The sequence below is a fragment of the Palaemon carinicauda genome, chromosome 24 (assembly GCF_036898095.1).
Source record: "Palaemon carinicauda isolate YSFRI2023 chromosome 24, ASM3689809v2, whole genome shotgun sequence".
In the NCBI taxonomy this organism is placed as follows: domain Eukaryota; kingdom Metazoa; phylum Arthropoda; class Malacostraca; order Decapoda; family Palaemonidae; genus Palaemon; species Palaemon carinicauda.
The window spans coordinates 69,256,326-69,284,098 of NC_090748.1; the positions used below are offsets into that span (position 1 = coordinate 69,256,326).

The window sequence follows — 27,773 nt, forward strand, 5'->3', positions numbered from 1 at the left end:
CGGCAAACCCACTGAGAGCCCTCATAAGAGTCAGAACCTGCCAAAATGCGTGCTCTGACTCTTGTAGTTCTCCTCCGGATGTTGGACTTGCAGCGAAGTCTCCTGTCCCCAAAGGCTCTTCTTGGGGATATTCGCGGACGTTCTCCGAGTGGCTAGTTGGCTCCGTCCTAAGTCTTGTCGAGGATTTTGGTACCGTCTTCGAGTCCTTCGACTCCTTCCTGGGAAGGATGTAGGACTCTAACATAGACGGTGGCAAGTTCCCTTCAGCCCCTACCCGAGAAGACTTTTTGACACGAGGTGTTGTTTCCCTCATTGGTGCGATGGGGGAACGTCCCAGCTCACGTGACTCCCCTGAGGACGAGAAGTCCTCGTCCGACAGGGAGGGAGAAAAAGTATGGGGGGGGTGAAGGAACCTGGCTCGAAGGCTTGCGAGGAGTCAACTTAGTTCTCGGAGAAGTCACTGCGTCCGGAACTCCTCTTTTTCTCTTCAGAGGGGTAGAAACAGCCAAGGATCTGTGACCTAACTCAGAGAGATCAGGCTTGAAAGCCTGGGTAACTGCTTTGATTAGCGCACCGAACCATGGCTGTCGACTGACAGACGCGCTGTCAGACACTCCCTCTGGAGGGACAGGGATCGACGGATCCCTGGAAGGAGTTTCCATAGGGGGGCTCGCCTGAATAAAAGAAAAATGGATCCTGGACCTTTCTGGATGTTTCCCTTCCGCTGCAATGCGCGCTGTTATGCGCTTGCAGGGAGGGGAACATGGCGATGGCGACATTGCCGTGCGTTGTCCAGCAGCCTCGCGCGCGAGAGGGTATTGACACTCACGCGGGGACACGTAATGGTGCTCACACGATGGAGAATACCAGGGGTTGTGCACGGGAGACTGCTGGCGCCCTCAGGAGACTGCTGATGCGCGTGCGTGCGCGAGGGCGGGCGGTTGCGAGGGCGGGCGGTTGCGAGGGCGCGCGGGCAAGTGTTCGCGCACGTGAGCGCGCCGGATGAGGTCGGTGGACACGCGGGCGTGCTGGCGAGAGTTCGCGCGCCCCAATAGATGTCGTAGGGCGCGCGTGCGCAGGAGAGTTACCCCTGTCGCACGGGCGCGCAGTTGGAGCCTGTGCGTGTGGGCGCGCATCAGGATGGCGGCGTGCAACTGCAGGAGAAAATGGGCGCGCGTGCGTATCCTCGTGGGAGCGAGAGGGTGACTGCGCGATGGCAAGCGCTGGCTCGCTGGAGACAGCAGTTGGCGCGTTGGCGAGCGCGGGCGCGTAGGAGAAGTCTTCTTTGACTTCCCAACAGCGCCCAGATCCGAAGATCGTGGGCGCGCAGGAGAGATCGCTGTAGGTGGGCACTGGCGCGTGGGAGAGCGCTGGCGCGCAGGAGAGCGCTGGCGCGCAGGAGAGCGCTGGCGCGTTGGAGAGCGCTGACGAGTTGGAGAGCGCTGACGCGTAGGAGAGTGCTGGCACGCATGAGGTTGCTGGCGCGCAGAAAATTGATGACGCGCAGGTGAGCGGTGGCGCGCTACCTTAGGCAAAGCCTCGCACGCAGGAGACCGTTGGCGCGTTTGCTCACCATTAGCATGGCGCGTATGCTCACCATTAGCATGGCGCGTAAGGGACGTATGTGCGCGATGGCTCATACGCCCTTGATGCCCCGTAATAGGGTTAGATGCCTGACAAGCATGCAAGTCCGGTTTTGTAGGCTCGTAGCGTGCATCAGCTCTCAGGAACGGCGATGGCAGGTCAGCAGGTCTGTCCGGTGGAAGGTCGATGTGTCCTTTGAAAGGACGACCTTCCACCGAAGAGGATCACGAACAATCCGCTGAGAGGTCCAGGACCATAGCAGGAACAGTCGGTGAACGCTGACAAGGCTCCTCTGCGGCGGACTGCAACGGAGATGGTGAATCAAAGAGGCGCCTCCTCACCGCAGGTGAAGGAAGGCCTCTAAGGCGAAGAGGAAGGCGAGCCTTGGGACGGATACGCCCTCTGGGGGCCCTTGGATCAGCAAGCTGACCTTCTGCAGTCCTCCGAAGAGGAGTCTCTGTAAGTGAACTCCCCCGAGGGGGAGCAACACCAGCAGGAGAGACTGTTGGACTTAGTTTCTCCCTCGTTGGATGAGCAGGGACGGGAGAAACTAAGCCTTCAGCTGCTGCGGGATTTGAAGAGGCAGAGGTATAAGGAGATACCGCATTGGATACCTCTGACACCACAACGTCAACAATTGACAGAGGATCAACCTCTGCCAAAGTCGGCGATTGCTTGACAGCGGCACTCAATCGGATGTAGTTAAGTAATGCTTCCTTGGAGGGCGAACCCTCGAGCCCCAAGGAAGACCAAAGCTGCAATAGATGAGTTAATGACACATCCTCTCCCGGGGGAAGAGGTGGAGTTGCCTCGCTAGGGGAGGCAACGCCATCTCTCGAACCCCGAGCTTGGAAAACAGAACGATGGTCTACGCTACCACTCGACAGTCTCTCGAAAGAGACCGATCGAGTAGGAGCTTCGGAGGAGGTTTGGGCAACGGAAGAAGAGTCCTTGGGTTTTTATCCTTTCAAAGAAACCTTTGAAGGAGAAAGATCCCGCCTGGACTTCTTCTTACGTCGCAGAGAAAACCTCTCTCACTGGGAGGTAGACCACTCCCTAAACTCACCACACTTGTTATTACTGTCGCACCGTTGACTTCTACAGTAATGGCAAAGGGTGTGAGGGTCTGTCTTGACCGCCAACATAAATGTTCCATAGGGGCGGTCGGGTAATCCAGGACAGGTGCGCATAATCGCAGAGGCCAACTTCACACACAAACCTATCAAAGAGAAAGCAAAAAAGCATTGATGGCTGCCAAAGAGCGGCGAGGATGAAAGAGGACACGTCCGTCTACCATCCGAGCCGAGAGCAAAGTATGCTCAAGCACAGGTGTGTGTGAGAGGGGGGGGTAGCAAGCTACCCTCACCTACCCCAGCTAACTAGCGGTGTGGGTAGTAAAACCTCGTTAAATTTTAATGGCTCGTCATTTCAGCTACGCCAAAAGTAATACCCCTATTAAATAGCTAAGGTTTGTATGTCAGTTACGGAACAAATTAATATTAGGGTCTGCTATCGATACAGGAGACGACACAATCTGAAGGAGGCGGAGGACCATGAACCAAGGGCATACTTGGTTCATCAAACTGCTCAACAACAGGACGATTCTCAACAGAATCTAGTGTCCTAGCAGGAACCTTGGTAGGCGAGCTCTCATTGTTGGAATGAAAGCGTCCTGGGCTACTCCAATGGCTACAGCTTGGACCTTGAGACGTCCTGAAAGGAAGCTGGTTGCCAGAATCAAACTTCCTCTTAAGAGGTCTGGACGCTTGCCGCCAGCCTCTTTTAGGAACATCGTCATCCAAAGATGAATAAAAAACCTTAAACTCACCTTTCCTATGGTGAGGGCGAACGTCCTGGGAAACGTCAACAGGAATGCTCGAGGGGACGTCTGCTTGGGAGCTAAAGCCTCTCGTTTCCGTTCATCTTTCGACATTCCTTCTCTTAGGGGTTGGGGGGCTTGGAAGAGGTCTAAGACTAGGAGAACGACAAGCCCAAGCAGGCGCACCCTCCACAGCACTAATAACACTCACTGCACTTCTCGCACTTTCACTTTTAAGCTGCTTAACGTCAGCCATTAACTGCGTCCTATCAGCAGCGATAGAATCAACCTTCACGCCCAACGCCTAAATAGCCAACATCATTTCTTTAAGTGTAGGCTCATTAGCGGTACTCGTAGCGTGATCTGGTACTACCACTACAGGGGAAGGAACAGGTTCAGTGATATGGGAAGAGGAAAAATCTCGAGAAGAGAGAGAGGAACTACGCCTTAACCTATCTCTTTCTAACCTTCTCGAATAACGATCGAATTCAAGCCACTCACGATCAGATAACAGAAGGCATTCATCACATCCATGATCTAGTTCGCAAACCTTACCTCTACATTTAACACAGAGAGAATGAGGATCAATGGAGGCCTTTGGCAACCGGGTCATAAACCCATTCACACACACACTAAATGTTACAGGGGGGGTGGCCATTTTGAAAAATTGTTAGAGAGATCACAACAAGCAAGGGTCAAAATATCAATGTCAAATCATAAATCAAGAGTACAAGAAAAAAGGCAAGGGTATATATTAAGTTACCGGGAAGAGGCAGTAGACCCTTCTCCAACTACGACGCCGGTGGTAACGTACAGACCCAGGGAACAGCAATCCTCCTACTGGGTCTGGACATCTTTGAGATAGCAGTCTGTGAATAGATTTACTTAGCCAGAAAGTAGCCTCCAAAATTGACTTCATTGACTTATTGTGCTTGTAAGCCATAGAAGTTGCTACAGCTCTAACTTTGTGTGGTTTTACCTTAAGGATAGGGAAAACTTCTTACTTCGCAATTCTGGTGAGTTTCCCTCATCAAATCCTTAATGAAAAAAGCCAGGGTATTCTTTGATAAAGGCAAGGGCTTTTTAACTGAGCATCAGAGGCTGTCTGCTTGTCCTCTCAGGTGTTTGGACGTGTGCAGATAAAAATTTCTAGAGCTCTCACTGGACAAAGGCCTCTCTCCTTTTCCCGTCCAATTTAAGTGAGATAACTCTGGATGGTAAAAAATCTTGGCCAAGGTCGATAAGGATTCTCGTCTTTGGTGAGAAAGCCTAGCTGAAGGGAGCAAATTGCATTGTCTCCATTAAAACCCACCTTCTTGCTGATGGCTTTTAACTCTAATATTCTTTTGACTGTAGCCAATGTAATTAGGAAAAGTCTTCTTGATAAGATCCTTCCAAGACGCCTTGTCCAAGGGTTCAAACCTACTTGAGGTTAAAAAGGTCAGGACTACATCCAGGTTCCAAGAGGGGGTTGGATTGTCTTTCCTCTTAGTCGTCTCAACAGATTTAATGAGATCTGAAAGATCCTTGTTACCTGACACGTCAATGTGTCGGTGATGAAAGACGGAGGCTAGCATGCTGCGGTAACCCTTGATGGTAGGCACAGCAAGCTTCTCTTTTGTACGCAGATACAACAGAAAATCTGCTATATTGGCTATAGAGGTACTAGTAGAGTAAAGTCTATTATTCCTGCACCATACTCTAAATATGTCCCACTTGGATTAGTAAACCTTAATAGTGGTAATGTTCTGGGGGTATCTACCAGCCACTCCATCATCTCCACAACCCAATGTCTCATGGGCCAAAATGGAGCTATCATGGTCATGCGGACGTTGGGCGATTCCCTGAATTTTTTCAGGACACTCTCCAGGATGTTGAGTGGAGGAAAAGCGTACACGTTTAGGCCTTCCCAGTTCAGAAGAAAAGCGTCCACTGCGACTGCTTCCTGGTCTGGGACTGGAGAGCCAAATAACAGCAACCTCTTTGTCATTTGTGTGGCGAAGAGGTCTATCGAGGGTTGACCCCACAACATCCAAAGGCTGGTGCACACCTCGTGATGTAGGGTCCACTCTGTAGTAAGAACTTGCCTTCTTCTGCTGAGCAGATCTGCCCTGACGTTTTTCTCCCCTTCTATGAAGTGAGTAATCAGGGCTTGGTGAATGGCCACTAGATCTTTGATATTTATGTGCCATTTATTCTGAGACTCTACCCACAAACCCCTGTTCGAGAATCGTATGCGTCAAACAGGGACGAAATCGACCTCTTTAGTTCAGACAGATCAGACACTTGAAGCGCGCCGTGTGGGCGAACTGAACCGTGTCCTGATTGCTGCGAGGGATCGTCAACCGTAGTCGGGTGACCACCAGGGGAAAGTCCTTGCGATATTTCCGGAGAGCCTTGTGCGCGATCTGAACCGATTCTCACCCCCAAGAAAAGTGATATTCTGTGAGGGTGTTGGTTAAAATTTGGCCAGGTTTACCATCAGACCTAACTGTTGCGTTAAGGACATTATCATTTGAAGAGCCTCCAGACACTTTACTTGTGATTCTGCTCTGAGTAGCCAGTCGTCCAGGTACAAAGAAAATCCTTACTCCCTTTAGGTGAAGCCAGCGAGCCACGTTGAACATCACCTGGGTAAAAAACGTAGGGAGTCATGCTCAGTCCAAAACAGAGTGCTTTGAACTGATAAATGGTCTTGAGGAACACGAACCTTAGAAATTTTTTGTGGTCTGGGTGTATCGGTATATGGAAATACGCGTCCTGCAGATCCAAAGACACCATCCAGTCTCCCTGTCTGTTGCCTGCAAGGACTGACGCTGAAGTTTCCATGGAAAATTTTACTTTGCTGAGGAACTTGTTCAATGGAATGATGTCCAGAACAGGTCTCCATCCCCCCGAGCTTTTCGGAACTAGGAAGTCTGTTGAAAAACCCCTCCGAGGAGGTGTTCTCTACCACTTCTATGACTGATTTTGACAGCATAAGGTTCACTTGCTCTTGAAGAGCTGCTGCCTTGTTCCCTGAGTGGGTTGTTGTCAACTCTAAGGGTATCGACGACATGGGAGGCATTCTCAGGAAGGGGATCTTGTATCCCTCCTTGACTCCACTCTTGCCAAAGGTGGGAAAGCCTGGCTCCCACTAGAGTCTGGAGATTGCATGTCTCACTTTCTTGATTCGGTTTGCTGTCTTGGGAATCTGCGAGCTTGACCTCCAGCCGCAATCCTCTGAGTTCCCCTTAAAGGGGCTCTCCCACGAAAGGGCTGACGAGTGGGAGGAGCCTCCTTTTGTTTCTTTGCTAAAAAGCTAGCTGAGAGGACTTTCTTAGCAGTCCTAGAGATAAGATCTTGCGTAGCCTGTTGTGCCAGAGCTAGTCCGGAGGGAAAAGATGATTACCCAAAGGAGCAAATAAAAGTCAGATCCCTGAACAAGGGATATACCTGAAGATAAGAAGGAACAAAACATAGCCCTCTTTTTAAGAACTCCTGCCGTGAAAAGGGCGGAAAGTTTGATGGAGCCATCCCTCACGGCCTTATCCAGACAGGCAATCAGATGCATCTGAGCCTCGTTCTTAGGGTCTGTGGCTTCTGCGAGAGCTCCGAGAGTCCAGTCCATAAGGCTGAAGACTTCTATTGTCTTAAAAATTCCCTTCAGCAGATGGTCCATTTCAGAATTGGACCACATAATCTTCGACTTGCTCATGGCTGACCTGCGTGAGGAGTCAACAAGTCTGGAGAAGTCTCCCTGGGAGGAGGCAGGAACTTCCAAACCGAGAACTTCCCCAGTCGAATATCAAAGACTAGATCTGGAGGCCAGTCGAGTTGGAGGAAAGGAAAAGAAGGCCTTCCCTAGATCCTTCCTTTTGGACATCCATTGGTTGAGAGTTGAGAAAGCTCTCTTAACCGATCTAGCCAGGACCATCTTCTTGAAGGAGGATGTTTTTCGGGGTTTGTCCTTCAAAAACTCAAAGGGCGAGCTATGAGACATAGGTGGAGTAAAGTCTTCTGGATACAGAGATGTTAAAACTGTCAGAAACTTTTTAAGGTCAGCTGCTTGCAGCGAATCCCTGCAGCGAATCCTGAGATTCGTCCTCTAAAACTTCGGCTAAAGGAACATTGATCACCTGAGTCGAATGGGTAGGAGACAAAACCGCGTCATCCTGTCGGTTATTGTCTTCCATAAAGAACTCATCTTGACCTGATGGAACATCATGAAGGATATCATCCAGTTGTGGAGAAGCATCACGTTTACGTTCTGTAAGTCTCGAGGGAGAGACAGGTTCCAGTGCTTCCAGCATAAGTTCAGCATGCTGTATGGAAGCATCAACATCGTGACCCCCATGCTGCGAGATTAAGAGCGTGACACGAGGGAGCGTTAGCCGCGCGTTCAGAGAGTCGCGAAGGAGAGACAGCAACTTGCCTATCCTGCTGCGAGGACAAGTCGTGACTGCATGCGTCCAGCATGCGTCCAGATTGCTGCAATCGTCCAGACTGCTGCATGCGTCAGTGTTGCTCGCGTGCGTCCAGCATGCATTCAGCATGTTGTCTGTCAACAGTGTGACGTGAGGGAGCGTTAGCCACGCGTTCAGAGAGTCGCGAAGGAGAGACAACAACTTGTCTATCCTGCTGCGAGGACAAGTCCTGACTGCATGCGTCCAGATTGCTGCAATCGTCCAGACTGCTGCATGCGTCAGTGTTGCCGTGAAGTTTTAGCGTGCTGCATGCATCCCGCATGCTGTAAGTCTACAGCGAGACGCGAGGAAGCATTAGCATCGCTTCCAGCAAGTCGCGAAGAAGAGGCAACTGTTTGTCTATCATGTTGTGGGGACAAAACCTGACAGCATGCGTCCAGCATACGTTCAGACTGCTGCATGCGTCCATGTTGCCGTGAGGTTCCCGCGTGCTGCATGCATCCCACACGCTTTATGTTTACCGCGTGATTCGAAGAAGCGTTCTAATAGCTAGGCCTTCTCCATCATGAGGCTCAATACTACACAGTATTCTAGAAGCTTTATTCCAGCTGTTACCAAGTTGTGGAATGATCTTCTTAATCAGGTAGTTGAATCAGGAGAACTTCAAAGTTAAGCAAATGTTTTTGTGTTGACCAGGCTGGCATGTCTTTTTATAGTTTATATCTGACATATCTGTTTTTGACGTTGTTAATAGTTTATATAGGACATATCTGTTTTGACGTTGTTACTGTTTTTAGAATGATTTGTTGATAATTTATTCTCATCATTTATTTATTTCCTTATTTCCTTTCTTCACTGGGCTATTTTTCCCTGTTGGAGCCCTTGGGCTTATAGCATCTTGCTTTTCCAACTAGGGTTGTAGCTTGGCTAGTAATAATAATAATAATAATAATAATAATAATAATAATAATAATAATAATAATAATAATAATAATGATAATAATAATAATAATTATAATAATAAAATGCAAGTTATACTAAAAAGATTACGTCACAGGATTGTGACGTCATCGCGATGGCGGACTGAATTCCTTCAAGGCATTCAGAACTCGCTATGCTAAGAGTATACGTCACATAATTGTGACGTCACAATGTTTTAATGTATAAATGTTTTTCCTTCCATTATATCTTTAAGAGTTGTTCGTTAGTAAATAAAGTAGAGGGAAAAAATTCCTTGATCCCTAAATCTTACGAACAAGAAAGAAAACAAATACATACATGCTCCCTGCTAATTACTCTGTGGAAACCAAGAGGAGCTCGAAAGCTGGTCTAGCCCCACACAAAGTTTAACAACAGAGGAGCCATCTTGAAAATCAAGTTAAATTAAACTGTCCAAGTTGGACCAACAAAAAACTATCCAATTCAATATCTTCGATAGTTGAAAGGCAGCGAAAGCCATTAACAATAATCAGACAAAATGTACTTCACCAAATTGTAGAATAAAGTAATATATCAGCAAAACGAATTTCCTAGGTGTTGACTCGATCAACGACAAGGAATCTCTGAAGAATGTTGGGGATAGTTCTGGTAACCTATAAGAGATGGCACTCATGTATGACCACCTACTGTCATGGCAGCGATTGCCGCAAAATTGAATTTCTGTCGTCCCGCGTTTTGATGCGGGATTTAAGCTATATATAAGTAACTACCAGGGAAGTTACATATTTAAAAATATTATTTACTAAACAACTAGAGCAATCAGAGATTTCTGACTTCTGTCATAGGTTAATGGAGTCATCCATGCATTAAGATCTATCTGTGGTGAAAATTTTGCCAAAATCCGTCAATTTATTTGGATGCTATCTTTAAAAATGGCAAAAATGCAAATCCGGATCCGGATCATCTCCAAAATTGAATAGGGTCATTTATAACCTAAGATCTATCAGTGGTGTAAATTTTGTTTAAATCCATCATATAGTTTTGACGTTATCTATGAAATGGGGAAAAATGAAAATCCGGATTTAGAATCCAGATACGGTTTATCTCTAAAATTCAATGGGGTCATCCATGGCCTAATATCTATCTATAGGGAAAATTTCGTCAAAATCCATCAAGTATTTTTGACGTAATGCTGTCCACAGACACACAGACAAATAAATAAATAAATTAGAATCCAGATCATCTCCAAAATTTAAAGGGGCTGTCCATGTTCTAAGATCTATCTGAGGTCAAAATTTCTCCAAATTCCATAAGGTAGTTTTGACGCTATCTTAAAAATGGTGAAAACTGCAAATATGGATCTAGAACAGATCCATATCCGGATCATCTCCAAAATTTAATGGGGTCGTCCAGGTCTTAAGATGTATCTTTGGTGAAAATTTTGTCAAAATTCATCAAGCAGCTTCAACGCAGTCCTGTCCAGAGATACACGAAAAATGTAAATCCTGATCTAGAATCCGGATCCAGAGCCAAATCAGCTCCAAAATTTAATGGGGTCGTCCAAGACCTAAGGTCTATCGTCAGTGAAAATTTCATCAAAATCCGTCATGTACTTTTGACGTACTCCTATCCACAGACGCACAGACAAATAAATAAACCAACTCAATCACATAACCTCCTTGGTATAGGCAATAAAAATTACACACAGCTATGTGCATATAATATGTTTGCAATACCCCTAAACATGATATAAAATATATAATCTAAAAATAATTCTATAATACTTTTACCTTGAGGTTTGATGATTATAGATCATAAGATTACCCTTTGCTGTTCCAACAGCTAGAAGTGGGGCAGTGCGAGACCAAGCCAAAAATGTAAGTGTATCCCGCAACCCTGAGTCCAAGTGCTGTACACGACCTATTATAAAAAATAACAAGTTTTTGTTAGTAAAATATTGAGAAAGGATATGCAAAACTCTGTATCAACTCAGTAAAAAGTAAATATGGTGATAAAGTTTCTCATTTCAATATATGTAGTAAGGTCATATTACCAGCCAACATCAGACTTCTTAGGGTTGAAAAATATTTCGCAAAAGACAATTTCGGAGTAAATCATATGGAAACAGAATTAATGGAAAAAACAAGATTTGAATGGATCTTTCAACTTTAAATGGGAATATAGAAACAAAGAAACATATTTGACATTGTTGTCTTCTAGAAAAAATATAGTTGAGCATCCAGGAGTTAATGATGTCACTACATGCCAATATATATATATATCTCTCTCTCTCTCTCTCTCTCTCTCTCTCACGTTTGAAGACAAAGCAGAAAGTTTATGATGGCGACGATAATTCATTGTTGTTGATTTTTTCATTAGTTGTTTATGGTTTCAAGAAATCTCTCTCTCTCTCTCTCTCTCTCTCTCTCTCTCTCTCTCTCTCTCTCTCTCTCTGTGTGTGTGTGTGTGTGTGTGATAAATACTTATGAACATTTGAAAAAAATAAATCACACTATTAATGTGTTCAATCTTTTGGAATCCAGACTTGGATGATTCCATCGATTGTTTTCTTACCATTACGGCTAAGATACAAGAAGATAACAGAACAGTCTCGTTTGTGCTTGTTGGTAATTTCAACGATCACCACAGGGAGTGGTTAAATTCTGTTTCTCATACTGATCACCATGGCTTAAGAGCTTTGAGTCTTGCCTCTGAAACAAGCTGTGAGCAAATCATAAGTGAAGCTACTCACAGGTCTGGTAAGTGCTAGGACCTAGTATACATTGACTCCCTTGGTGTTATAACAAGTAAGGTTGGTTCTCCAGTTGGCCCATGCCACATGGCATCCCCTAATCTCATGAATGCCTCGAATTCTCACAGGCATAACATAACCACAACTGTGTGGCCATCCTACTGCTAGCTCTCACTCTTCATGCTCTTCCACAATTTCTTTAACATTTATGAGGTATCCCTGTACACCATAACTAAGATATTGTCCTGAGAGAGGACATACATCCCCTCAAACTGGTTCCAATATGCTTGTACATCAAGCATTGGGTGGTTTCACCCATGCCTCATCTCCAACCTTCATGGTTAGGACCCCATTCAATTCAATATACACAGATTCCAAGTTACAGTGTCGACACTCATACAAAGACACATCCCATTAAGGCACAGATTCCATGTCATGTCCAGATCTTGACGACACGTTAAACCAGAACGCTGCCTCTATAAGGGTATTCCTAGTCAACTCTTTAAGATCCTCTCTAACAAACCCTTTTTTTCTATGTGATCACTGACTTCTTCCAGCTGATTAATGTGGCTGAGTATGTTCCAAACTCACAGTTACCCAACCCCATTTCAACATTAAGTTGATGTCCTTCAGCACTGCATTCAACTCTGGCATATTATTACTACTACAATTATCCTATTTCTTCAATCGTGAAGTATCCATCACAATTTGGACTTTTACCTCCAGTGTTACCCCTGTCTACTAACTACTGTGCTAGCATCACACCATACTACCCGTTTCCCTCTTTCATAATTACTACAGCACCCTCACAGATCCTCATTCTTGACCATCACCACTACATTACTGATCACTGCCACTGACCTATCACTAACCCTATCCTCCCATTTCACTCCCTTATCTCTCTGCTTTATGTAATTACTGGATTTTCGAAGTAACCCAACAATGGGGTAGTAGTCCACCAACCTTGCACATATCAATAAGAACTCACACATGCTAAGGCTGTCATTAATTTTAGAGACATCATTTTTTCTTTTAAACACAAATCTCTCTGCATCGTCCATACTCAACCTCAGTACCAAAGCAGCTCTGCTGTCCAAGAGCTCTGGAGGTTTTATGGTTACCCCAAAACTTTGCAGATGTTCTACATCCTCTTCCAACGTCACCACCATTTCACCAACCAGAATATCGTCGATATAGAAGTTTGTACCGGACTTCACTTTCCCACTCTTCAGTAGGATTTTTTTGAGAACTACTGCTATGAGTTCAGCCTGAATCCCAACAACATTTGGATACATGGAGCTACAGGTAAGCTGACTTCAGGTCTACAATAGTTGTGATGCCAGGCCACATATATCCATGGCATCATGACCAGTGTGACATTGCATATAATTATTGAATTCCAGGAAGTTTAGTATCAGAAACACTTTATCTTTCAGTACCTGCATGACTGCTATTGGTGACAATATCCCTCTATCCACCTCCTTCTCCATGGCTCCAGTAAGGCATCTGCAATCTATACAGTACATGAACTGTCTTTTCAAAACCTTCTTTCAGGCTTCCATCCATCAAATGCTCTTAGCAGCTTGCCTTGATCATCAACATCAAAAGTACTCATCTATCCAATACTGATCAATGAACTCAGAGTGGAAGTCCTGGTCCTTAACCGTAAGTGACGGGACCACCCTCAATGGCTTTTGACTGAGCATTACCGTCCATACATTTGCGATCTACATTCATCATGCATACAGCCTGTCCAAACCTCCCATCATTCTCATATGTGGTAATGGATGCAAGAGCACTGACCAACACCAACCCCACTGGACAATCACATACATCCCCATTATTACTTCCACTCCCGCAATAATCCTGTATGCTACTATGGCATTCACCATCACTACCCTTCTATGTATCCTAAAATCTAAAGGTCAATAGGCTATGTTCTCCCCAATAACTATTAACTAACTGTAAAGCCAGTGCTATAGTCGAACAGCCAGTGTTAAAGAGTTCTTTCCCCATTACCTCTACCTGGACCTGAACTAGTGGAGGAGAGCTAGGAAACACCTTTACTCATCCAAAGTAGTGGCTGCAGGAGAAGCAACCTTGTAATATGTGTAAGGCCTTGCACACCAATAGAAAATCACATTTGGCTTTGCCTTTAAAGCATTTACCCCTAAAAGCCGGAGCCTCTTCCCATCCACCAACTCGATCATTGTTCCGTTCAGCATGCTGGCTTTTTTATTGGCCTACAACCAAACCATTTGCAGCCTCTGCAACAATATGTCATTTGCTTGAAGACCCAATCATCCTAGCCTTTCTCACTAGACAGTCAATATGTACAGACTCAGAATTGGGTACTTATTGCAGCTCTGTTGAAGTGGGATCAATGAAAACCACTCAAAAGCAAACTTGAAGATTGTTTCTAACTATTTTTCCCTTATACTTATTTGCCAGACCATTTGTGATGTTTCATTGGCAAAAACTTCCACCGTTTTTCCTTCCACCTCAGTCCTGTCCACTATCCGTACACTACCACTGGACTCCGTGTAGAAGTCTGCTTCAGCTTAGCCTCTACCTTCTCTATGTCTTGTCAATCCTCTTTACTCATCTTCAAGTATATGGCTAGAGCACTCTCCTCCAAGCCCCGTGGGATATAGCCTGCCCCATCCACAATTAGTTAAAGATCTGTTACTAACTTGACGCTGGTCAACCAGGCTATTAGAACCCCTCCCCACTACATGGCCTCATCATACCTTGACCGAGTTTAATTTTTACTAACATGGTTAAGGCCTATAAAGCTTGTGGTTCTGTAGATAATTTGTTGTGGCCTATCTGCTCATAATCACACTACCTGGTACATACATTGACTACAGAAAGGAACTTGAGCTCTTACTTACTAAGAACCAAGGTCATCGATCACAGGGAGATCCCAGTATCAACGCAGGACTTCCAAACTCGACCTGAGTCAGGTTAACCTAACTCACTTAATTTATGGCCTAACTAGTAATCTGTTCCATATTCACACACTCCCACAGACTTACATCACAAAATCAACACAACAGCTTTATGACTCTTAACATGTTCCCACACAATTACACTCATGCTCCTCCACTCAAATCTCCATAAGTCCTCACAGGTCATGGGTCAGGTCAACAAGAACACTAATTTCTCACTAAGAGTTCCTATTCCATCAACATCACTCCTTGTCCTGTTCCCCTCAACAACGTCCAACTCATTCTTTCTTTACAATAGCGCTCCCTTGGCTTATGAATATAATGTACAAACAGAATAATGTTGTAAGGATTTTTTATTAAACACGTTTGTAAATATACACATAAAACAAATGAGAAAAAAGAATGGATATCAAATTCACTTTTATAAGCTAAGTACTGTACCTGAATACTTATCTGATGGAAAAAATCTATCAACAACATAATTGACCACCCCAAAGATGAACATCATCAACACTCACAAACAGAAAAACACAAAAGAACTTGTTCATGTAGGCTAGCAAGTTAAAGTATTTCTAAAATGGCACCAGCCATGATATTGAAATATTAAATAAATGGGGCTCTATTCAATATTGGAGATACTCACCTGAGGGAATGTTTCAAGAATTATTTTATTCACTAAACAATTCTACTTTTGGCTGACCACTCAATTCAGGGCATTCAGCCTACATAAATATTAAAGATATCTAGGAAAAATCACTATTCATCTTACCTGAATTAGCATCCCACACATGAACAAGAGGAGATCTATCATTGATGATGGATAACAGGGCTCCATCTTTATCCCAGCCAAACCCCGAACAGACTCTGTTATAAAAAAAACGTTCTACAATTACTCTTTGGTTTCATTATTCAAAAGCTATTCACACTAAATAACAAGGATTTGTGGAAAGTAATGAAAACTAAAGACATTCATAACATTTTACATATTTCATAAATAACTTTTTAGCATTATTCCTCTCTCAGAAGTGGCTAGCTAGTTAGTAAGACAGAACTCATTCCCTTGTAATTCATTTTCTTCTTGTGAATGTCAATGAGGGGTTTGGCAAGATACCAATAACCTCTTGTTATAAAACTAGGTGTATGATAGGGTTTCCCCATAGAGAACTGACCAGTACAATCTGATGTAAGGAGGCTGTAGTAAATTTTTACAAACATCCCATACACCTAAAGAATTTTATTACAATGCACCTCTTTCTTTCATCATATTCCATTACTGTTTAAAAAACTCATGTAAATATTTCACTTAATACTGGTATCAAAAAGAGTACTAAAAATTCCAGACTACTTGGATGCCTCTGGTGTTGGCAATGATATCATCTAATGCAACACCTACCTCCTTCTCTATTCAATAATTATTTCCATAAATCTTACCTTTGAATCATAAGCTATTAATTCAGAAGTGCAACCTTTTTGGCCTTAGAATGATTGAAACCAAAAATTACTCTCCACATCATCCTCACATCCCTTAGGCAAACATAAGACTAACATGCTGATCACCTCAGTAAGTAACCAGGTGAGTTGGTCTGAACAATTAACACTAACTAGTGCATCAGTTTAATTCAGTTATCTGCGTTTTTTACACAGCCTTTTAGTGCCTAATTCCTTCCTAGTGGTAACATCTGGTCAAGACAAAGACTTTTTACTATAGTTCATTGTGAGGAATGTAAAGTAAGTCACCTAAGTTATAAGAACTTTCAACTTTCAAAGATATGAACTAGTTTGCGCAATAAATTAAAAATCATCTACACAAGTGAAAAGTATTTTAAAAATCAAATTACGTGGCTGGCTAGCCAACTGAAAATGCTGAAGGGTAAGGGGTGCTATTATAAGGTGGATGCCTACGCTGCTTATGTTGGACTTTAGAACCTTCGAACTAAAGAACCCACACTTGGAACGAGTCTCATTTTCATCAGCGAGACCTACACTAAACATTTATCAAAATCAGATATGAAAACCTATTCAGGTTATGTAGTTATCTTATTTACTTTGGATATAAGGATATGTATTCTTATCTTTTTATGGTGAGGGTTTGTGATGGGTTGAATTAGACAGGATTTATGAATTTGGGCTATCTAACTCAGCACCGAGGTCTGTGAGGCCATTTAGCACCCAAGAGTAACTGGGAAAACTCCTTCAGTAACACTATGAAGTATAAGCTAAAGATGTTTAACAAACAGCAAGGAGGAAGTAAGGAGTTGAGAGCCTCGTTAAAGTAGAATAATATAAAGCAAGTGCAGCTAGAACCCAAAGGATAGCTGTAAAGATCCATAAGTAATGCCTACAGAGTATCACATGAGGTGCACTAATGGCACTAGCCTTTTAGGCCTCATCGTGAGTTTTTGTTACCACACTTTATAAGACACTTTTCTATTCCTCACAATTGTGGCGAATAAAGTACAGCTTGTAACTGACTGGATCTGTACATTGTGGAACATAAGAAATAAACCAGATACTGTCCACAGTGGGTTGGACTAAGGATAAAATGTGCCCCATTTTATCCCCAAACAGATTGTTGCTTTGAATGGAAATACATCTAAATAGGTATCCAGACGGTAATCATCTGTTCTCTAGTTTTCAGTTTGGCTTTCACAAGGGCCTTGGAGCTTGTAATGCCCCTTCTTACAATTTTCCATGTTGACCAGAAACCCATTGATTGTGGTCAGACACTTCATGATTGGCTTTAATTTTAATGCTGCACTTGGCAATGTTAATCATGAGGCCCCTGTTTTCATACTTAAACAGATGAGAGTAGGTGGGTCTCTTCTTAGAATCCTTATTGAGTTTTTGAGTAACAGATTGCAAAGAGTAGTTGTTGATAGACAGTGCAGTGGCTATAGGAATGTAATGTCTAGAATTATAGCATGAGTTCCTCAGGGCAGTGTTCCGGACCCATTACTTATCATACCATATACACATGATGTGATTTAACCTTGAAAATAAGCTTGTTGCAAAAGCAGATGATACTACTCTCTCTGCGTCAATTCCATCTCCTAAATATAAATCTAAGGTTGCCGGATCTCTTAATAGAGATTTAGCTGAAATTGGTGTATGGTGCAAATTTTTGGGGCATGAAGTTGAACTCTAATGAAATAAAGAATGATCGTAAGTTGAGAACAGTGGCTCCCAAACATCCAGATCTCTGCATTGACAATATTTTTTAACTATATACTACTCATTTAAAATTTGATTTGTAACTCTTGATTGCAAATCTACTGTGGAGAAATCCATTCGGTCTGTTTCTTCTTCAATAATTGTTTCAATTTTCTTTATATCTTATTTTGAATATTGCTCTACAATCAGGCCTTCAAATGCTGACTTTCATCTTAATTTGTTGAACAAAAACTTGCAGTCTATTAAATAGCTTATGCTTTGACCTGGATATTATCTCTGGCATATGACATTGAACACTATTTTAACCATACAACATATATTTTGTGAATGTACTGTTTTTAAGACACAAAGATCTATGTTATGATTACAAAATGTCACCTGAAATTTCATCTGATTCTGAGTACTGTATTTTTCTTTTTCAAAGATATTCATGTTTTCAAGAAACAGATTTATAGATAAAATTTGAATATCCATTTTTCAAAGGTTTTAATATCTAATCTATTTTTATATCAATTAGATTTAATATACAGTACCTATATATTACATTTTATCCCCAAATTCATTCAGGCCACTTCTGTAGGAGACAAGTTTGACTCACTGGATTCTCCACCCCATTAATAATAATTGTCCTACATGTGGCGATCAATGCCCTTATGGCACCCTCGATGCTATTTCTTGATTTATTGGCAGCGTGAAGACTAAGGGAGAATAGGTGAAGGTCTTTACAAGAGAATATGCTTGCCAAGAAATAGTTGAGTGAGCAAATAACAGATTGTGCACCACCTTCTGTAACACCATTGGCATTTGTGATGAATTGAGAGGGGTGCAGGTGGTGGGTTCGGGGGGCTTGCTGGTTGATTCTGGAATATAGCCTGTTAGTGAAGTGAGCCCACTTCCATTTGTCAGCAGTAAAACTTTGGTATTGAATGACAATCACTTGTGCTTACTGACTGGATGCTCCAGGCTGGCATCAGTATGTTTGCTATGACGAGGTGTAACTGCAAATATTAGGGAAGAAGTTTTTTTTCCTTGACCTCAACTAGGTTAGGGCTTACAGTTTGTGCAAATTTGCCTCTTTTGCCATGACATATCCTTCATTAGCTTGAGTAGCATTCCTTGAACAATTTGTGGGCTTTCCTGCGCCTTTAAAACATTTCAAAGAATAAAATATAGCATTCCCATTAGATTGGACACCTTACCAGTTGGCAATTAGTTCTTCAAAGCGGCAGATCCTTGAGTGCCACCAGGCTTTCATGAGGTTGCCAGCTTAAATGATGAGATGGTTGGAGAGAAGGACATTCCTGGCCATTTCTCTCCCTTCTAAAAAACAAGAACAACGTTGACTATTCATTATTACGACCCTGCAACTCATAGAGCCTTATGCTGAATGTCCATGTTGGTGATTCCTGTTAGCAGCATATCGCGAATCATTTCATCGAAGTAATCCACTATGTTGCTGCAGCCACATTGACCCCTGACAACAATAGTAAATCAAAAGTTTCTGCTTTGCAGAGAAATCTAGGAGTAAAGACCCAGTGGGCCATCATCAGGGCTTTATTGCATGACAATGAGCTCAATATGTTTTATGCCATGAGAGATGAGTGATTACTAGCAACTTCATGGCTGCCATGATTTGGGCAACTAGAAGGAAGTCAAGCTTGGATCTGCTTTTAAGAGAGCATCTCACAAAGTTCACCAGATAAAGAAACTGTCCCATCATCATTTAAAGACATTTCAAGTATTACCATCCCCTCATAAGTCAATGCATGGCAGTTACAGTTATAGGCGCTTCAAGTAGGCTGTGGTGCTGGCATTATTTATAGTTGCCATTTGATATACATGACTGTGGATTTAGAGGAGGTCAACAGCAATGGCTAGTGACAAACCACTGGTCTGATAGCTGCAGGTGGGGACACCGTTCTCCAGATTGATTACCTCTAATGTCTCTGATCATGAAGAATGACTCATTCTTGATGATAATTCTTTACTTCAACATAAAAAATTATCAGAGACATCTGTTAGGACATATAAAAGAATATGTTTAGGAAAACTAACAACTAAATTTTAGTTTAAAACTTTAACAAGAAAATTACACAATAAAGAAACTACTTTATAGTAATTTGAATCATCTCATACACATACTCAGAAAAGCTTTAATAACTTGTAAGACCAGGTTGCTTCTCGAAAACTTCGTCAGACAGACTGGCAATCATCTGTGTAAGTAGATGTGATATGTGTCACATGACACTCTTACATGGAGCTTTAATTATATGACACTCATGGGACACAGCACTACAATAATATCTGAAAAAATCGTCTACATGGTAGACGTCACAAATCACATAAGGCAAAATACTCATCAGGATAGCATTTTGACTGAAAGACAGTAATGATGGTATTGAAAACAACAAATTTGGAAATAATTTGTATTTTTCCCAACATACAAACCTGAAGCTATTTATTAGGGTATTATTACTATTATTATTACTATCCAAGCTACAACCCTAGTTGGAAAAGCAAGATGCTATAAGCTCAGGGGCTCCAACAGGGAAAAATAGCCCAGTGAAGAAAGGAAATAAGGAAATAAATAAATGAAGAGAACAAATTAACAATAAATCATTCTAAAAAAAGTAACAACGTCGGCAACGCTGAAAACCAGCCAAGACAATTTTAGTGAGGGATAATTACCCCATCCGCTAGTTAGCAGGAGGGGGTTGGGGTAGACTAGCTACCCCGCTCACTCACACCTGTCGGTTGAGAAACCACTTTTTCTTTCTGGCCGGACTTCTAGGGGGACAAGGTGGCGGGCCAATTTGTATAAATGCTTCAGGTTTGTATGTTAGAAAAATACAAATTATTTCCAAATTTGTTATTTGTTCCGACACAGATACAAACCTTCGCTATTTATTAGGGTGACTTACTCTTAGGAGGGAGGAAGTCCTACCAACTGGCCTTGGTCATGACCCGGGGTCCTCTCTATTTCGATCTGTGATCGATAGTAGAGGGAACCCTACCCTCGCTAAAATCAAAGTAGTTACAAGGTAACTCACTGATAGCGGCCTGCAGAAGCTTGTGTGAGAGATACTTGTGGCTTGTCTTCACATAGGAACTCGAAGATTCTAAGAAATATCCAATACCCTCCCTCAAGAGGTATTGGTGATGTAACAAAGTATTCATTCATACCCAGGATGCACAAGGGAAATGATTCTTACCTGCAGAGAGGTGAGGTCAGCTATGCTTCGGTCTTACGGAGCTATTTCCCCAGGGAGGGAGAAGGAGAAAGAAAGAAGTGAGCCAGACATTCTTTTCATTCACCCTACACTAACCCGGGTAACCTCAGCCTTCAACCCTCTGCTACTTGTCCATCAAGGAGCCTGAGGCATTAGATTACTTGTTGTGCGGCCACCACAGGACCAATGGAGAAGGTTTCCATACTCCTGTGGGTTAAGTCTTTCAGGTAGTGGGATGTAAAGGTCGTCTGACGCTTCCACACGCCCGCTTGCAATACCTGTGCCACAGAAAAATTTTTCTTGAAAGCCAGAGACGTTGCAATGCCTCTGACGTCATGAGCTCTGGGTCGGTTGGACAGAGGAGGATCTGGATATAGAGCGTATTTGATTACTTTCCTTATCCAGGAGGAAATAGTATTCCTTGTGACCCTCCTCTTGACCTTCCCCGTGCTGACAAAAAGTGCTCGTACACGGGGGCGAGCTTTAGCTGTTCTTTTTAAGTAACACCTCAGACTCCTCACTGGACATAGTAACAGTTGGTCTGGATCTTCGGTTATAGAACGAAGACTCTCTATCCGAAATGGGCCGAACCTGGAGTCTGGCACACCCAGATTTTGAGTCTTAGCTACAAACTCAGGGACGAAGTTGAGTATTACTTCCCCCCATCTCCTAGAGTGGGAGACATCAGCAGATAGACAATGAAGTTCGCTGACTGTCTTGACCGAAGCCAAAGCGAGCAGGAACACCGTCTTCCACGTGAGGTGGCGATCTGAGGCCTGGCGTAGTGGTTCATAGGGGAAGCCCTTCAGAGACCTGAGGACCCGAACCACGTTCCAAGGGGGAGGTCTTAGCTCTGCCTGAGGGCAAGTAAGCTCGTAAATGCGTATGAGAAAAGAATGTTCCAACGAGGAGGATATATCGACTCCTTTCAGTCTAAAGGCGAGACTCAAGGCTGAGCGGTAGCCTTTGACTGCCGAGATCGAGAGAAGCTTTTCTTCCCGAAGGTATACAAGAAACTCCGCTATGGTTGGAACAGAGGCATCGAGGGGAGAGAGAACCCTTCCACGACACCAACCACAGAAAACTGACCACTTCGTCTGGTAGACTGCCTCTCTGTGTGAGGAGGTGCTGGATAGTCTCCAGGAGTGAAGTTGAAGCGAGGCTACGGCTCTGTGAAAGATGTTGGCATGTGGTTGTTTGAGGAGGTCGTGTTGTGGAGGAAACTCCCTCAGGATCTCCGTGAGGAGATGCAGAAGGTCAGGGAACCATTCTGCGTGATGCCATAGCGGAGCTATGAGGGTCATTAGCAAATTGTTGCTTCCTCATACCTGGTTGAGGACTTTTCTCGTCAGACAGAATGGGGGAAACGCGTAAGCGTCCAGGTTTATCCACTGTTGTTGAAAAGCATCTTGCCAAAGAGCTTGGGGATCCGGGACTGGGGAGCAGTACAACGGGAGCCTGAAATTCAGGGGCGTTGCGAACAGATCCACCGTCGGGGAACCCCACAGTCAGGACTTTGTTGGCTATCAGAGGATTCAAAGACCACTCGGTGCCAACTATCTGAGTCGCTCTGCTCAGCTTGTCTGCTAGCACATTCCGCTTGCCCGGAATGAAGCGAGCTGATAGAGTCACCGAGTTGTCTTCTGCACATCTGAGTATCTCAACTGCAAGATGGCACAGCTGCTGCAAAAAGGTACCAACCTGTTTGCTTAGATAAGCTACTATCGTGGTGTTGTTGCTCATCAGCACCACGGAGTGCCCCGCCAGGATCTGGTGGAACTCTTTGAGGGCCAGAAAGGCTGCCCTCATCTCTAAGAGATTTATGTGCTGGTACCTTTCTGATTCGGACCATTGGCCGGAGATGTAATGGTGCAGCACGTGAGCCCCCCACCCTTCTTTTGATGCGTCTGAAAACAGCATCAATTCCGGGGGAGAGATGAGAAGATCGACCCTTTTGCAGAGGTTCTGCTCCGCCAGCCACCACCTGAGGTCCGACTGTTCCTCTAGCCCTATGCAGACTAGGTGATCCCGGGAATCGGAGTGCTGTTTCCATTGGGATTTTAGTCGCCACTGGAGGGATCTCATCCTGAGGCGACTGTTGGGGACCAGTCGGGTCAGGGAAGAGAGGTGACCGAGAAGGCGAAGCCCATCCTGCGCCGGGAGCTCTTCCCGACTGAGGAAGACCTGTGCTATCTCCCTCAGTCTCTGGATCCTTTCATCTGATGGAAATACTTTGTGCCTTAGGTTGTCTAATCGCATGCCTAGGTATACCAGTTCTTGAGAGGGGAGCAGTTGAGACTTCTCGAGGTTTACCACGACCACCAGATCCTGGCAAAACCTTAGAAGCTCGTCTCGGTGGCGGAGAAGGGCCGCCTCCGAGTCTCCCGGAATCAGCCAGTCGTCCAAGTATCTTAGGAGACGGATGCCGACTCTGTGAGCCCAAGATGATACTAGGGCGAAAACTCTCGTGAATACCTGGGGTGCTGTGGAAAGACCGAAACACAGCACCCTGAACTGGTAATGCTTCCGATTGAACATGAATCTCAGATACTTCCTGGAAGACGGATGAATTGGGATCTGGAAGTATGCGTCTTTCAGATCTAGAGTGCACATGAAGTCCAGAGGTCTTATCGCTTGTCTGACTGTGTCGGCCGTCTCCATCCTGAAAGGTGTCTGTTCGACAAACCTGTTCAGGGCCGAAAGGTCGATGACTGGTCTCCAGCCTCCAAATGCCTTTTTCACAAGAAAGAGTTGACTGTAGAATGGAATCGACACTCGAGTCAGTGGAGGGAGAGAGAGCGTGAACGGGATACGATACCCTGAACGAATCACCTCGACCGTCCAGGGTTCGGCCCCGTGGTAAAGCCATCTCTGCCAGTGGCTTTGCAGGCATCCCCCCACAGGAGGACAAATGGGAGGATTGCCTGTCTTATTGGGACCGGCCTCGGCCAGATCCCTTCTTACCCTTTCCCCCACGGAAGGACTTTTTGCTGTGAAAGGCCTGCTTTGCACCCTTTTCACCCTGCTGTTTTGGGTTTCTAGCCCTTTTCGGCTGCGGGTTCTGCTGTGCTTTCCGCTGTGGCTGAGAGGGGTAAGGTCTCGCTGTTAAGGCCTTTTGGATGAGGGAGTCCTGACTGGCCTTACTCCACCTCTCTGTCACCCGCTCAACATCCTCGGGATGGAACAAAGAATTGCCCTCGAAAGGAGCATTTCTCAGACTCGCTACTTCGGCCTGAGGGAGATGTCTATAGAGCTTTCCTATGACGGCATCCCTCCTCTTCAGGATAGTGTTGGCCCGAAGGTTCACTACCTGATGAGAGAGGAACTCGATGGCCCGAGTGCCGGACAAAAGGAAAGTCTCCAAAGACTTCCTGGAGGACTCCCGAGACAAGTCTTTAACCGCATCAGTTGTCCTAAGGATCCTAACCAGAAATCCAGCCACGAAGTAGCTTGCATGGCGTACTTCGCCACCTTTTCCTAGTTTAGGATTTCAGAGGCCGAAAAGGAGACAGGAAGTCCCAAGAGTTTTTCGAAGGGGGTGGCCTTCGAGAGTGCCTCTATAGAGTGGTCGAGAGGCAGCGTTGGAAGGGATTCTCCGAGGATCTCGTAGTACCTCCTCTGAAACACATACGGAGGAGGTAAGAGCTTGGAGGACGAGTTGGAGAGGAGAGAAGAGGTGGAACCAGTTGCCTGAGAGACAGCCTTCTGTTTGGCACTCTTCAACCCCTTTGACCAGGGCAAAGCTGCACTGGTCCTATGAGGTTTCTGAGTGCCATACAACTGGTCAAGGACCGTTTCTTTTCCATCTAGGGGGGCTGCTGATGGATCTGGAAGTCCATTGATGGAACGGATGCAGGCTAGAACCTGCCAGAAGGCGTGTTCCGACTCCTTCCTCTCATCCTCTGTGAGCTTAGGGCTAGCGGCTGCTGGCAGAGTGTCGTCCTCAAGATCGCTCTGCCCTTCCACGTCCAAGCTCTCATCCATAGGAGTCCGGCGTGGGTCGAAGCCGTCAACTGTATCGACTGGGGATAGGGAGACTACCGCGGAGGAGCTTGCTTCCGGCTGCCTGGGAGGCAGTGAGGAAGAAAGCCTGGTCGAGGATTTAGGAATGGTGAACAAATCCCTCGGGTCCCTCCTACAAGGCCGGAGATCCTCTGTCCCCAAGGGCCTAGAGGATTCCGTCGGCTTACGGGTGGAAGCCAAGTCCATTGCCGTACGGAATGAATCCTGTCCGGTCGCATGTCGTGCCTCATTAGACACTATCTTGACTGGTAAAGAAGGGAGGGAGTCCCCACACTAAGTAACCCTATCCTCCTTGGGGGCTGAAGGACGAATCCTTTTCCATTCCTCCTTTGGCCTTGCCTGTGGCGTCTTGAACTGTTGGGGGCTACGCTGAGGTTCATGCCTAATCTCCTCCAGAGGTCTTTTGCGAGGGGATGATCGTCTCCCCTTGCCTGAGAACTTCCGACCTCCTCCTAGGATTGGAGGGAGGAGAGGACCCCGGGAAGAGAGGAGGCGACAAGGGAATCCTAGGTATATCACCTAAGGACTGGGAGCGGGAAACGACTCCCTTCATGGCTTGGCGCATTACAGTAAATAAGTTGCTAAGCCAGGGGGGTCACGGGCTCCTGTGGGACTAGGGGGAAGGTCCTTAGGAAAGGACTGCTCCCTGGGTTTAGGGACCTGGGCAGGTTCCCTAACCCTCTTGTCCGATGGAGGCTTCCCTACAGGCAAGATAGGCACAGGCCTACCCTTAGGGATAGGATCTGGGCTCGGTCGCACAGGCGACCGTTAGTCTCTGTTGAGGCCCAATGGGCTCGAGAGACTGATTGTGAGCGCCAAGATGATCGTGCGCTCTTGCGCCGAACTGTTGGTAGGCGGAAGAGGGCTCGCACGCGCGCCTCTCCCGATTGTGCGCACCTTTTTCGCGTTCCTGGAGCACATGAGGTTGTTCGCGCACCTGGCGTGCATAAGGTTGCTCGCGCGCATGGCGCGCATTGTGTTATTCGCGCGCATGGTGCGCAACAGAATGTTCGCGCACATTGTGGGCAACAGGATGTTCGCGCGCATGGCGAACAATAGGCTGTTCGTGCATATGGAGCGCCATAAGATGAACCTGTGCGCCATGATCGCCCTTTTGTTTGCGTGCGCCAAGTCAGTCGTGCATGCCGATTCGGTCATGCGCGCCAAATTGGCCGTGCGCGCTAACCTGGTCGTACGCGCAAGAGCTCTCAGGTTGTTGAGAGAACTCACTGCTACGCTCACCCGAAGGTTCACGATAGTTTGTGTTGTGTGAGAGCGAACAATCAACACAACGAGTTTAAAAACTCTCTGTCATAATAGGAATGACTCTGGTCACGAGAACCCTAAAGTTGAGCGTGAACTGTCTTACGTGAACTGTGTTGCGCGAACTCGAAGGAGCAACGCAACGAGAAACTGGAGTTTCTCTGTCACGAAACACCGAAGTGTTAGCGCGACTAGAGTTACGAGAGCCCAAGGGTTCAGCGTAACTCAGGTTACGAGACCCCAAAGGGTCAGCGTAACGAGGAATCGAGATTCCTCTGTCACGAGATCCCAAAGGATGAGCGTGACTGACGGTACGAGAACCCGAAGGTTCAACGTCACCGTCGTTACGAGAGCCCGAAGATTCAGCGTAACAGAAACCCAAAGGTTTCAAGTCGCGAGAGCCCGAAGGTTCAGCGCGACGGAGACCCGAAGGACTCATGCTGTCATGAGAACCCGCGGGATCGACATGACTAGAGTCCGAAGACTCACGATCACGCCAGCCCGAAGGGTGATAGCCACGAGACCCCGAAAGGTCAACGTGAGGAGAACCAGCAGGTTCAAAAAGACGTCTCCTCACAGCCCGAGGAGGAGAACGCCCGGAGTGGAGAGGAGTTACCCACTCCTCCACTCTACGAACCTCCGGAGAGGAACGTACAACAGACTCCGCCCAAGGGGGAACTGAATAAGATCGACAGATAAATCCTCCGCTGGGGAGGAAAGTTCGCCCAAAGGAGAACTACGCTTATAACAAGGTTCTCTTTCCGCCTCTGGAGGAGAACCTAAAGCGTAAGGAGATTGCCGATGCACAGAGGCAACCTTCTCTCGCGAACGAGAGATATGTTCCCCCGAAGGGGAAGCTCGCCTTGGAGAGAGCCCTGCCACCGCCCTTGGTGGGTTAGCTAACTCCTCGGCATTGGAACCAGACCCAAGGTCTGGCAAGGAACAGGCGCTCCCTGGAGGAAGAGAAGGAGCCGACTCACTAGGGGAGCCGTCATCCTCGTCTATCCACCAGGGTTGACCTAGAGTCACAAGCCCTGCGCTACTGCTCGACCGTACCCCGGAAGGGCCTGGTCGAGGATTAGCTTCGGGCAGAGATTTGGGCGTAGAAGAAGCAGAAGCCCGTGATTTCTTCGATTTCGAGGAAGACCCCGAAAGTGAAGATTCGCGTTTAGACTTCTTCTTCTTCCGCACAAACCTCTCCCACTGGGAGACAGGCCACTCCCTACACTCGGAACAGGTGTTGTCCCGCGAACACTGAGTTCCCCGGCAAGTTGGGCATAAAAGATGTGGGTCTGTCTCCAAGGACGACATAAAGGTGCCGCAGCGGCGGCCCTCAATCCCAGGACATATCCGCATAGCGGGACAAAAACCATACACACACCGACACACACAAAAGAAAAAGGAAAAGCAATAAAGTCAAGGCCAAAAGTAAAAGTAGTTTCTCAACCGACAGGTGTGAGTGAGCGGGGTAGCTAGTCTACCCCAACCCCCTCCCGCTAACTAGCGGATGGGGTAATTATCCCTCAATAAAATTGTCTTGGCTGGTTTTCAGCGTTGCCGAAAGTAATACCCTAATAAATAGCGAAGGTTTGTATCTGTGTCGGAACAAATGAGGAATAAATACAAAGGCAAAGA

General features: G+C 45.5%; 1 protein-coding gene across 1 annotated transcript in view; it reads right to left on the reverse strand.

Moving 5' to 3' along the window:
• Positions 1-27,773, reverse strand: part of Oseg6 (intraflagellar transport protein Oseg6) — a 313,337-nt gene that overhangs the window by 281,905 nt on the left and 3,659 nt on the right. The window contains 2 exon segments of the mRNA XM_068348165.1: positions 10,539-10,668; positions 15,221-15,315. Of these exon segments, the coding sequence (XP_068204266.1) occupies positions 10,539-10,668; positions 15,221-15,315 (225 nt within the window).